Raw genomic sequence first — 12,243 nt, 5'->3', positions numbered from 1 at the left:
AAGCACCTAGAAAATGGATTAACCTATGTGGAAGAACTTTCAAGATCACAAATTGATATACAATGTAATAAGTATTTCCAGTTTTGAGTAAGGATACATTCAATTGATCACTATAAGACAAAAAAAGGAAGAAATCTTCATTTCTCCTCTTTTTGTGGTGCTCACAGTGTCCAAGAGTCCCATTGTAGGTCCCAGCACATAGAGAAATTCATATGTTTTATGTGCCTAAAATAAACAGCCACCTGATACTGCCATATTTTGAAGAATATGTTAATCCAGCTTTGTGGGATTGCATGGATCACAGTAGCAAACACATGAAATCCGTGCAGATTTGGTTTGAAGTACCTTTTTGCTGTAGCTACACAGTTTCCTCATTCCACCTTCTTTATCCCAGGAAATATACAAATGAACTGATGACTTCATTGAGTTTCTCAAACTGTTAAGATGCGAATCTAATTTTTAATAAAGCGATTATAAAAAAATACTGATCACTTACTTCCACTCATCATCCGCAGAAAGCTTTGTGTGAGAGATCTGAAAAACATGAAAAACACCCTTGTTAAAAAAAAAATCTCACTTTCTTAGCTTTTATTTTATAGCTTATATTTTAGAGCATTCTACAAGAAACCCAAACTATTAAAAACAGCAATGTTCCCTGGGACTGGAATAATTTAGAATGAAAATCCTAATAAAATAAAATATATATTACAGGGTACACACAGGGTAGCATGTATCCAAACATCACATTACCCCATTAATGTGGACATTTATATTTTATGTACCAGTTCAAAATAAATCTAATTTAAATTTAAAAAAATTACTGAAGGCTGGTTCCCAATCTGGAAATCTGTATTAGTTTGCTAGGGCTGCCATGACCTTATGGCACAGACTGGGTGGCTTAAATGACAGAAACTCATTTTGTCATAGTTCTGGTGGCTTGAGGTCCAAGATCAAGGTGTCGGTGAGTTTGGGTTGGCAGGGTGAAGTACTAGGGAGGAAGCCTTTAACAGGTGAGTTCTGGGGCTGTTATAAAACTGAAACAAAACAAACAAATGAATAACAAGAACAAAACTCCAGAGATCAAGTCACCACTGATAAATATTTGATTCTACTCCTAAGTCAGAGAACCAGATGTGGTTCCATTCCTGCCCTTGTGCTTTGGCAGATCACTGAAGGTCACAGAGAGTGGCCTCCCCTATCACAGGGACAGTCACTCCGGTTCCTAGGCCATGGTGTATGAATCCAGTATCCCTAAAACCAATCTGTTTTGCTGGTATCTTAAATGATGCCAGTTAGGGAATTTGGCTCCAAGGTCAAGGCTTTAGAGGCTAAACGGACCACAGGCTCCTGTGTCCTGGAAAATGAAGCATCATTTAAGAAGGGTTACTGTGGCCCTTGCAGATTGAGCAGGCATCAGAGAGACCTTTCCCAAGACAGAGTCCATTCATGGGCTGCTTTCCTTTGGTTACTGCTAACTTACCATATTTAGTTATTTGAGGTCTTGGACACTAGTCACCAGAAAGACATAATCTTACAACTTTCACAGAGACCACAGACCACCTAACCCCTCGTCCAGCAATGTTAAAAGACACTCTTTCAAAGCCCAAATCCCCAGTGATGGCAAAGAAAAGGGAAAGCAAATAAAATATCTGTTAAACAAATCTGAATTTAGCCAGATCTTCTCCCCTCTGTTTTCTTCTTCAAATGGTGTAAGCCATCCGGGCAGAGAGAAAGAAACAAATGCCATCCATGGTTTACTCTAGGATCTGTCTGATTGGAGATACACTGGCTCCTCGGGAACATCTATGCTTCTGCCACAGGCATGAAGCATTCCCTTATAAAACAGAACAAGGCTTCGGATGACATGGATGAGAGTCACAGACAGGCTTAGGAGGGATCGGTACAATGCCAGGAAAACAGGACAGAGGTGGTGCTGTGACCGAGGCTGGCAGCTTCTCCATGGCTCCCTACCCACATGGTGGTCACAGCAGCCAGACTCAAGTGCCAAGTTCCAGCAGTAAAGCAACCTTCAGGTAATAGTTGTACCTGAATACCCTTCTCGGTTTGAGAGGCCCTTCTCTGCTGACTCTGCTCTTTAGGAGAAAACACTAGATGGGTTTGGAGCCTTGAGACATGCAGCTACCCAGCACCACCCACCACCACTGAGCTGGCTAGTTCCTTGAATAACAACCTTGGGCACATCACTAATCTATGTTTGTCTCCAGATACTGGATATTGATATAGTAATATCAATATCATTGCAATATTAGGAGCATAAATGAGATTGTACGAGAGTTTTGTAGAAAAGTGCTTAAACCAAGGGTTGATGATCTTAATAAAAGTTACAACCTTCAGGACTCCCTTCTTTTTGTTGTTTGAAGTTCACAGTGCTTGGTATTGAAATTATGGGACTGGGTTTTTAGTTTCCTTAAGAGAAAAATTCCATTTGTATCTTACTAGTAAAATAGCCCTGGATATAACTGTCTCCAACTATCCATCAGATTGTAAGTCACTTTTTAAAAAATATTTATTTATTTATGTTTAGTTGTAGTTGGACGCGATACCTTTACTCCATTCATTTATGTGGTGCTGAGGATCGACCCCAGGGCCTCGCACCTGCCAGGTGAGTGTTCTACCGCTGAGCCACAACCCCAGCTCTGTAAGTCACTTTTAAGGAAGTGTGATAAGTTATTCTTTTGAAAAGGAGAAAAGTTTTAGAGGTGGAAATTGTAACCTGAAATTTTTCTTTTTTTGTTAACTAAAAGTAGGGACTTCCTTAGGTAAAGTGATATTGAAAACCTATTTCTTAGAGAATAAGTGAATTAGGATGACAGTACTGATGTTGGTGTTGGTGATGATGATGATATTCTTAGAGACATCTCTTGTCTAGTTATAGTCCCCAAGAGTACAGCATTTTCCCCTATGGAGGGGTTCTAATTTTGGGGAAATATTTTGTGACATATGATTTTACAAGTCCATTGGAAATCCTATGAGGATTTACTTTGGAAATGAAAATGACACTCAAATTCATCTGGAAATATAGCATATAAGGATAGCAGGGAACATTTAGAAGAATAAAGCCTAGAGCCTCGGTTTATCAGACTCTGCAATCCAGAATAAAGGTCACAGAAATCAAGTGAAAGCAGAAGATGAATGAACAGCACACAGAGTCCAAGAATAGACTCAACTGCACATGATGCCGAAGTCACTTCAAATCAATGAAGAAAAGTGTACTGTTCATTAAATGGTGTCAGGACAACTGGCTAGGCATTTGGGAAAAACAAAGCTGGATCCACCCATATCTCATTCCTTGCTTCAAAATAAATTTCAGACGGATCAAATATTTAAACGTAAGGAAGAAAAATCTTAAAAGCACTAGAAGAAAATATGGGTAGGTAAACATTTTCATGATATTGCAGTGGAGAAGGCATTTCTAAGTATGATGTAGAGCCCAGAAATGATAAAGTAAAACAATAAACAGATTTCAAGGACATAAAAGTTGAAAGACAAATTAAACTGGGGAAAATATGACCTATGTGAGAAGCAGAAAGTTAATAAATTAAATATAAAAAGAGCTTTTTACAGTATAATAAGAAAAACATTTCCAAGGACAAAGTACTTGAATAAGAAATTTACAAAAGAAATATAAATAACCAATATATTTATGGAAAGATGTTTAAGCTTACTAATAACTGTGATTTTAAAAAAAAGCAAGTGAAAACAAGATCTTCCAGTGAAACATGGTAAATTGATATGGTTTAAATATGAAGTGTCCCCCCAAAAGCTCCTGTGTTAATGCAGGTATGTTCAGAAGTGAAATGATTGGATTATGATAGCTGTAATCTAACAGAGGATTGATGGGTTAATAATTTGAATGGAATTCTGTGTGGCAACTATAGACGGAAACAGGTAGGGAATAGCCAAAAGAAGTAGACCATTGGGACATGCCCTCAGGGATTATATCTTGTCCCTTAGTTGGTCTGTCTGTCTGTCTGTCTGTCTGTCTCTCTCTAGTTACCATGAGCTGAGCAATGTTCCTCTACCACATCCTTCCATCAAGGTGTTGTGTCTCACCTTGGGCCCAGAGTAACGCAGTCTGCTGACCATGAACTGAACCTCTGACACTTGGCCAAAATATACTTTTCCTTCTCTAAGTTGTTCTTGACAGGTATTTTGTTCACAGTGACAAAAACCTAACTAACACAGAAACCAAATATATGCATTTACCTCCTTTCCTTCCTCAAACACCACTAGAATGACTGCAAAAGAATAAAAATTTTAACATAAACCTCCAAGTACAAGAGGAGGCGAGGAGTCTAAGCAATCAGTTTTGGAAACTGGAAAGCAGACGGTCTGTGGACAGTGACTGTGAGCAGAGGACGCTGGCACATGCTGGCAGCAGGAGGTGCAAGGGAGAATCAATCATGCCAAGAACTTTAGGAAGGCAGAGGGATTGCAGGACTTCTGGAAGCAGGTTCATGTGGGATTGATGACAAAGTGCATCCGTGAATCAGTGTAAAGTCCCCACACTGGCAGACTGCCAGTGGTCAAACCTGAGCATGGGACTCAGAGATGCCTGGCATGCAGAGAGGGCAGATGGCACCAGAAGTCCTCCTCTAAACCGAGAGAACCTAGCTCAGTCCTCTGTGGCAGCATCATCCCTGACCAGGCTGCCAGGTTCTGCCCTGCTGTAGAAGACAGACCCAGAAACAGAAAATAATGTGAGTTTTGTTTATCTTAGTCTTTTTTGTGTCTTAACATTTCAAATGTTTGGTAACTGAGTGAGTAGAAATTAGAAGTGATGGAGGGATGATACCCCAGGGGAACTGGGATGGGAAGGGGAGAATACGCTGTGCTCTGTTAAATGAAAGAGAGAGAGAGAGAGTTTTAAAATTTAACAACTCCAAACCATCCAAAGTGTATATTTAGTAAGACCAGCCTGTCCCCCCAACAGCACGCCTCTCTTCCCTCCCCAGCAGTGGGGTAGTCTGGGAGCAGCTCAGAACGGCCTGGAAATGCTGAGTCTGAAAAGGAGGTGTGTGGCAGAGATCCTACCTGCCATGGGTCCCCTGGGAGTCAACAGAAAGTCAGTCCTTATCCCTGCTTTAGGCACTAGAGTGGGCTGAACTATGTCCCACCCCCAAAGATATATCTGAATCCTAACCCTCATTACCTTATTTGGAAATAGGGTCTTTGCAGATATAATTAAGGATCTCAGGATGAGATCATCCTGGATTCAGGGTGGACCCTAATTCCAAAAGACTGGCTTCCTTGTAAGACAAAGGAGTGGGCCATATGCTATCCAGAGACACACAGACCCAGACAGAGTGAAGTCCGCATGAAGAGACATGCAGAGAATGGAGTGACGCAACCATAAGCCAACAACACCTGACGCCCCCAAAGCTGGAGGCGGCAGCTTTGTTTTCTCTACAATCAGGATCCTGCCAATATCCACACTTTGACCTCCAGAACTGTGTGAAGTTTCTGTTGTACGGTAGCCCTAGAAAACTAATACAGGCATGTTCAAACTTCTATCCTCTCAGTTCCTTGCTACCATCCGAGTTTGCAGTCAGCAGTGCACATAGGAAGCCTGTGGGTCTAGCACACTGTGAGGCTCATGAGTGGATGTGCAGGCAAGGCTGTAAGAGCAGACTGGTTTATAATAACTAGCCACATGGCCTGGAGACCTCCACTTGGGCTCTTGGAGGCCCAGCATGTTAGACATGCACTTGTCCACTTGGCTTGGGTTACCGATAGCCAGACTCAGGCCTTGTTTAGGAAGACTGGATTTATTTATGGGGAACTATCCAAGTCAAGAGAAAAGAACTCTAGATATGCCACTCCTTGTTTTCCCATGAAAAGGCCTGGCCAGGTCAGTCTTCAGTCCAGCCTGCCTGTCAACAAGCCCTCCCTGCCAGCAAGAGCTTCCAAACAGTGGACAGGCAAACAGCCAAAAGTCACTGTATATTTGAGAAAGAAGTTTCTGCAATTATAGTGACAAGAACACTGTATTAGTCAACTTTCTGTTGCTGTGACCAAAGTACCTGAGGAGGAATGGTTTATTTTGGCTCACAGTTTCAGTTCATGGTCCTCTGGCTCCACTGTTCTGGACCTGAGGTGAGGCAGAATATCATGGCAGAAGGGTGTAGTGAAGACAGCTGGTCAGCTCTTGGTGGCTGGAAAGCAGAGGTGGGGTAGAAGGGGACAAGACAGTGTTCCTAAGGGCATGCCCTTAGTGACCTACTTTCTCCAACCATGCCCCCATCTGCCTACAGTTTCCACCCAGTAGTCCACTCAAAATATTAATCTATCAGATGGATTAATCCACTTAGAAGGACAAAGCCCTCATGATCCCATCATTTCCTAAAAATCCCACCTCTGGACATTGCTGCCTTGCTTAACACAGGAGCTTTTGGGGTCATTCTGGATCCAAACTATAACAAACACCACACTTTAAAGGACTATAGAAAAACCGACAAAAGTTCTCAAAATAAAAAACAAGAGGACAGAAATGAAACATCTCATGAAGGGATTGAAGGTAAGTCAAATAATTCTCTCAGAAAAAAAAAAATTTAAAACTCTAAGAGAAGGGATATAGGAGAGAAAATATAAATTATGTAAGAAATTTCCAAGAACTGAAAAATGTTTCCAACATGAAAAACTCACCAAGTACTCAGACAATGGATGGAAAAGATCCATATCTTTGTCTTTCCTCTTGAGAAATCTATAACATTTTAAAAATGATAATGCAGACCCATATCTATTGACATAGACTTTCATGACTCATTGTTACGAGATAATGAGCCTTCAAAATTGTTGTGCATAATGTGAGCCAATTTATGTAAATGTATGGTTTCATAAAGAGACATCCAAAAGTAAAAGATTCACAGAAGACATTACAAAAATGTTACCAGCAATGCTCCATTGGTGATGACATACATTGGAATATTTTACTCTCCTTCTTATACTTTCCTATGTTAAATATTCTACGTGAACAATGACACCTAGAAAGAACAGTACAAAAGTGACTTTTTACTCTGTCTCCCCATTACTTCACCTTTTCTGATTACTTGCCAAGTCCCTTTTTCCAATCTCTGTGCCATGATTTGATCTACCTCTCACTTCTTTCTTTGATTCAGCCAAATCTCACTTTTGAGCTCCCTTTGTATCTCCACTTGGATGTCCCTCAGATGTGTGACTTAATCTGCCTCAAACTGAACACATTAATTTTTTTTACCCAAAGTGCTCCCTTGACGATGTCTCCAATTTCACTCAGTATTTCCACATTTCATCCAACAAACAGAAAACGGGGGCACCATTCTTGACCCTGTATCTCCAACCCATAACCTTTCTGTTGACCCTACCTGTAAATACTACCTCACATACATGTCCACTTCTTTCAGTCCCCTATGGTTCTACCCATCCATTTTTCATTCATTATTCATTCAGCAAATATGTATTGGCCACCTCCTGTGTGCTAGGCACTAGGTTGAGAGGTGGCTCACAGTGGTGAAAAGGACAGGTGAGGTTCCTGTTCTCATGAATCCAGCCCATGTTCTAGAGAAAACAATGAACAATAAACAAAAATTGCCTCATATAGTAACTTCTATGAAGAAAATAAACAGAAAGTGTGATAGAAAATAACCACCAGGGAGAGGGACTATGGCTCTTCAGCTAGCAGGACTAGGGAAGGCTCCCTGGGCCCGAGGGCTGCATGGAGGTAGGCAGGGTGTCTGCCTGGGACCCTGCTGTTATGGTTTGGATGTCCCCACAAAAGCTCATGTGTGAGACAATGCAAGAAGGTTCAGAGGAGAAATAGTTGGGTTGTTAGAGCCTTAACCCAGTCAGTGAATTAATCCCCTAATGGATTAACTTGAGTGGTAAGTGAAGGTGGGTGGGATGTGACTGGAGGGGGTGGGCATTGGGGGTATGCCTTTGAGGTACTTATTTTGTATCTGGCCAGTGGAGTCTCTCTCTCTCTCTCTGCTTCCTGATCATCCTGTGAGCTGCTTCCCTCCTCCACACTCTTCCGCCACTTGATTCCTCAAACCCTGAGAAATGGAGCCAGCTGTCTATGGACTGAGACCTCTGAAACCGAGAGCCCCTAAATAAACTTTTCCTCCTCTACAGTTGTTCTGGTCACAGCAGCAAAAAAGCTGACTAAAACACTTGCCCTCACTCTTCTCCTCTTCAAATTGTAAGGGTGAAGGCATGAAAAGCAAACGGATCCATATTATTACCTTCCTGCTTATAATTCTTGTCAACATGACTCACAGGGACCTGTGTTTTCTCACCACTGTCCCTGCTCTAACCAACCAGAACATTCCTGTCCCCTGAATGCATTTTCTCCACTCCTAGTCTCCATGTGGGGGTGCTTTATTCCTGCTCATCCTTGGGCCCCACTTCCTCCAGGAAGCCCTTTGGGTCTGGCCCTTCCCATACGTCCATGGCACCCTGAGCACTGTCTCCAAACTGCACCTTTGATCATTTATTTACTTGTCTGAATCGGCAGGAGGGCAGCCTGGGCCTTACCCCACCACTGAATCCCGACGTCTGTGGCAGCACACACTCAGTATACTTGTGAAGGCCACCATGCTGGCATGGCCTTTCATCACCTGAGCTGCTGTCTCCAGGCCGATTTCCCCACTTTCAACCCTTCCCTCACAAAATCCTTCTGTTAGAAAAATCTTTCTGAAACAAGTGGCAAAGACAGGACAATGAATTTAGAAGCTATTAATGTCCCTGTGGTGTGTGTGTGTGTGTGTGTGTGTGTGGCAATGATAAGGAATTCATGTTATACGGTATGGAAAAATTAATACTAAACAGGTAAAGGCAGATTGAGGCATCCCAAAATACTAGGCCAAGAAAACATGGAAGACTTTTGATCCTGTGCAAGTTGCTATATCCTGCCATTGACATGCTGAGGGTTACAACTTTCGTTAGAGCAGAACATTCCAGTCCTACAGAGAGCTACCAGGCAATTTTCCCAAGAATTTCTTTGTTTTGTTTTGTTTTTGCTGCTGGGGATAGAACCCTTCTTTCCTCTTCTAAGAATTACTTTATATCTACATATATTCTCCCCCTCCTCTATTGCTGGTGCATGCTTGGCAAGTGCTTTACTCAGCTCTGAGTGTATTTTTTTTTTTTTTTTTAGTTGTAGACAGTAGTACCCCTATGTATTTATTTTTATGTGGTGCTGAGGATCGAACCCAGGCCTTGCAAGTGCTAGGTGAACACTGTACCGCTGAGCCACAACCCCAGCCCTCTAAGTGTATTCTTTAAATCACTCAATCCCTTTCTTGTAAGACGCCTTGCTATCCTGTCTACACCAATCTAAGTTCTTGAAAAATAACTGATATAATCCCTTTCCCCACTTGAGGATTTTGTGCCTTTAAAACTTGTTTGAAATCTGTAAGACCCCAGAATATATTCCAGCCAGTCGGAAATGTCTCTTGAGCTGCAGTTCTGCTCAGCACAAGTAAACTCATTGTTTCTTAATCAGTTTGTGCCTCGGTTTCTCTTAGGAGCCAGGAAGAGCAGGGCTGCCAAGGGAGGGGTATAGTTTACTCTGAGGCAGGAAGTTGATTTTCTCCCTTTGGTAGGCCTGGAAAGCAGGCCTCGGACAAGCCCACGAGGGAGCTGCTAAACCCATGCTTCCTGCTCTTGGAGGAGTCTCAAAGTTTCCCAAGGTATAACTCCTCAACAGACTGTGGGATGTGGAGTTGAGGAAGGAGGATGGAGAATAGGGAGATGAAGTCTGAACAGCTGGGCCCCCCAATCATGAGGTTGTACATTACTATTCATTCATTCACCCACTTATTCATTTAACAAATATGGAATTGAGGCCTTGCTATGTGTCAGACTAGATTCCTGATACTGGAACTATAGCAGCTAATAAGATAAACCATGATCAGCTCTCCTGGAACTTCCATATTGAAGGCTCTCACAATCAAATGTACAATTAGGCATGCTTTAGGTAGCATTAAAGGTGGTAAAGGAAAATAAAAGAGAATGAGGTTGAGAGTGATGGAATGCTACTATATGATGGCCGGTCAGTAACTATACTGCTTTTCCTTTTAGTATCCTCAGCTCTTGTAAAGTCTCATTTAACCAAGCTCTTCTCACATTTTAAGTGCACAGTATCACCCTGGGGTCTGGTTTAAATGCAGATTCTGATTGAGTAGGTCTACACTGGGGACTGAGACTGCATTTCTTTTTTAATCTTTATTTTTTAGTTGTATATGGACACAATACCTTTATTTTATTTTATTTCTTATGTGGTGCTGAGGATCGAATTCAGGGCCTCCAATGTGCTAGGCGAGAACTCTACCGCTGAGCCACAACCCCAGCCCCTGAGACTGCATTTTGACAGGCTTCCAGGTGATGCTTTGACTGCTGATCCCTAGGCCACATTATCTTTCAACATGGGATTATAGGAAAAGCTGAGAGTCCCTTCCAAGGCAGAATTAATAGGGGTGCACACCTCCTGAGGATGGTGGGCAAGGCAGAGATGCTAGCTTTGAGAAGGGCAAACATCAGCAGCAAAGTTGATAGTGTGACGTCCTCTGCCTTTCCTGGGAGGCAGGGTCTCAATCCATAGCCCCTTTGCATGATACTGGTTTGAAATCAGCAAGAGTCATGGAGTTTCCTTATAGGTTCTCCCATTCTAGAAAAGAAACCTCACATGCATAGTTTCTACACAAGGTCCTCCATGGCCGACTCTTCCCGGGTTCATTTTAAGTATTCATGAACTCTGGGTTCCCGCTAATGTATAGTCCCCCAGCCTATACTACTAATGTATAGTCCCCAATTGCTGGGGGATTGGTCTTTTCCTATGACCAATCCCCCAGCAATTTTTTTCAACCCCAAACAATTTAGTGCTTGTCTTCCATCCATCTGGAATTCTAACTCCTTCTCAACACCATGTGGTCAGATCCTATTTGTTCTTCAAATCCAGCTCAAACGCCACACCCACCTCATCAAACAGAAATTCTAGAACTCTTTGCCCCAACCTGTTTTGAGACACTAATGTATTCCCGTGAGTTAGCTTTGTTCTTGCTTTAAGGATGTTAATTCCTGAAGAAAGGCCCATCTCTGGATGATATTCCCATAGCTCCTATATCTGGTCAGAGCCTGAGAATTGTCCTACGAATTAAAACTAAAGTAGGATCGGATATATGTATTCACCACTGGTGGGAGGAGGAAAGGACTAACCTAGTGGTTCTCAAGACATCAGCTGCACCTGCTGGAGCTAGTTAGACAAGCTAATTATGATCAGCCTGAAATCCAAAGGTACCCACCAGAAACCCCGGGGACAGAGCCCAGCAATCTGTCTTTCAAGGAGCCCCAGGGTGATGCTGATGCACAAGCCTGGGCACCACACAGTTCGGCCAAAGGCCTGAAATCCACTCCTCACCCTCCCTCAGTCGCCCCCCTTCAATGACCCTTTACTCTGGGTCCCTGGGGGCCACTGCCCAGGAGAGAGGCAGCCAGTGTGGAGGATAGGAATGGATGGGGTCATCCTGGAAGCCGCAGGGAGACGTTGAGGGGAGAGGGATGGAGCCAAGGAAGAAAAGCAACTGGGCGCCCGGGAGGAAAGGAAGAAACGGGAGGGGATAGGCAGTCCCCGGGCAGCACCTTCCAGAGGTCATCGTCCCTGTTCAGGGCCGGCCTCACCGTGTGGGCGGCGGGACTGGGGACCAGTTGCGCGAGCCGCCCCGCCCCGGCTGAGCCCCGGGACCCTGGCCGCGCCTCCCCCGCCCGCGACGGTACCTGCTCGTGCTGCGGGGACGCCTGCAGCACTGCCGCCTTGCGCGCCGCCATGCCGCCTTCTCCCTGCGCTGCCGGGCTGCGGCGTGCTGCGCACCGAGGCCCCGGGGTCCTCCGCTGCCGGTGGGGACCCAGCGGGCGGCGGAGCGGGCGGCCCCGCCCCGAGCGGCGCGGTGCGGCTGCGGGCGCTGGCGGCCACCGCGGGGCCTTGGGCACGCGCTGCGCCTCCTCCGCAGTGGAGCGGCTCACGAGGGGCGTCGCGGTCGCCCGGGGCGCCCTGTGGGACCCTGGCCTCGCGGTGGAGAAGCCATCCTGTCAGCGGGGTCTGCAAGGAAATGTCTAGCAACCCGCCCCGGGAGCTTGGCAGGAACCAGTGGTTTGGTTATCAGGGGTCAGGGCTGGAGGAGGGGTCAAGGATAAGTAGGTAGCAAGAGAAACGTGGAGTACAGAGGGTGAGAAATAGAAGAGAGAGGA

At 44.2% G+C, this 12,243-nt stretch overlaps 1 protein-coding gene across 1 annotated transcript in view; it reads right to left on the bottom strand.

Moving 5' to 3' along the window:
* Rnf175 (ring finger protein 175) overlaps nucleotides 1-11,823 on the bottom strand; it is a 49,318-nt gene extending 37,495 nt beyond the window's left edge. The window contains exons 1-2 of the mRNA XM_071614028.1: nucleotides 11,677-11,823; nucleotides 497-534 (exon numbers count right to left, since the gene is read on the bottom strand). Coding sequence (XP_071470129.1) covers nucleotides 497-534; nucleotides 11,677-11,823 — 185 coding nt within the window. The remainder of the gene's footprint in view (nucleotides 1-496; nucleotides 535-11,676) is intronic.
* Nucleotides 11,824-12,243: the final 420 nt, after the last annotated feature.

The sequence above is a fragment of the Marmota flaviventris genome, chromosome 7 (genome assembly GCF_047511675.1).
Source record: "Marmota flaviventris isolate mMarFla1 chromosome 7, mMarFla1.hap1, whole genome shotgun sequence".
Classification (NCBI taxonomy): Eukaryota; Metazoa; Chordata; class Mammalia; order Rodentia; family Sciuridae; genus Marmota; species Marmota flaviventris.
Note: the sequence above shows the minus strand (reverse complement) of the source record. Positions and strands in the feature narration are given on the sequence as shown.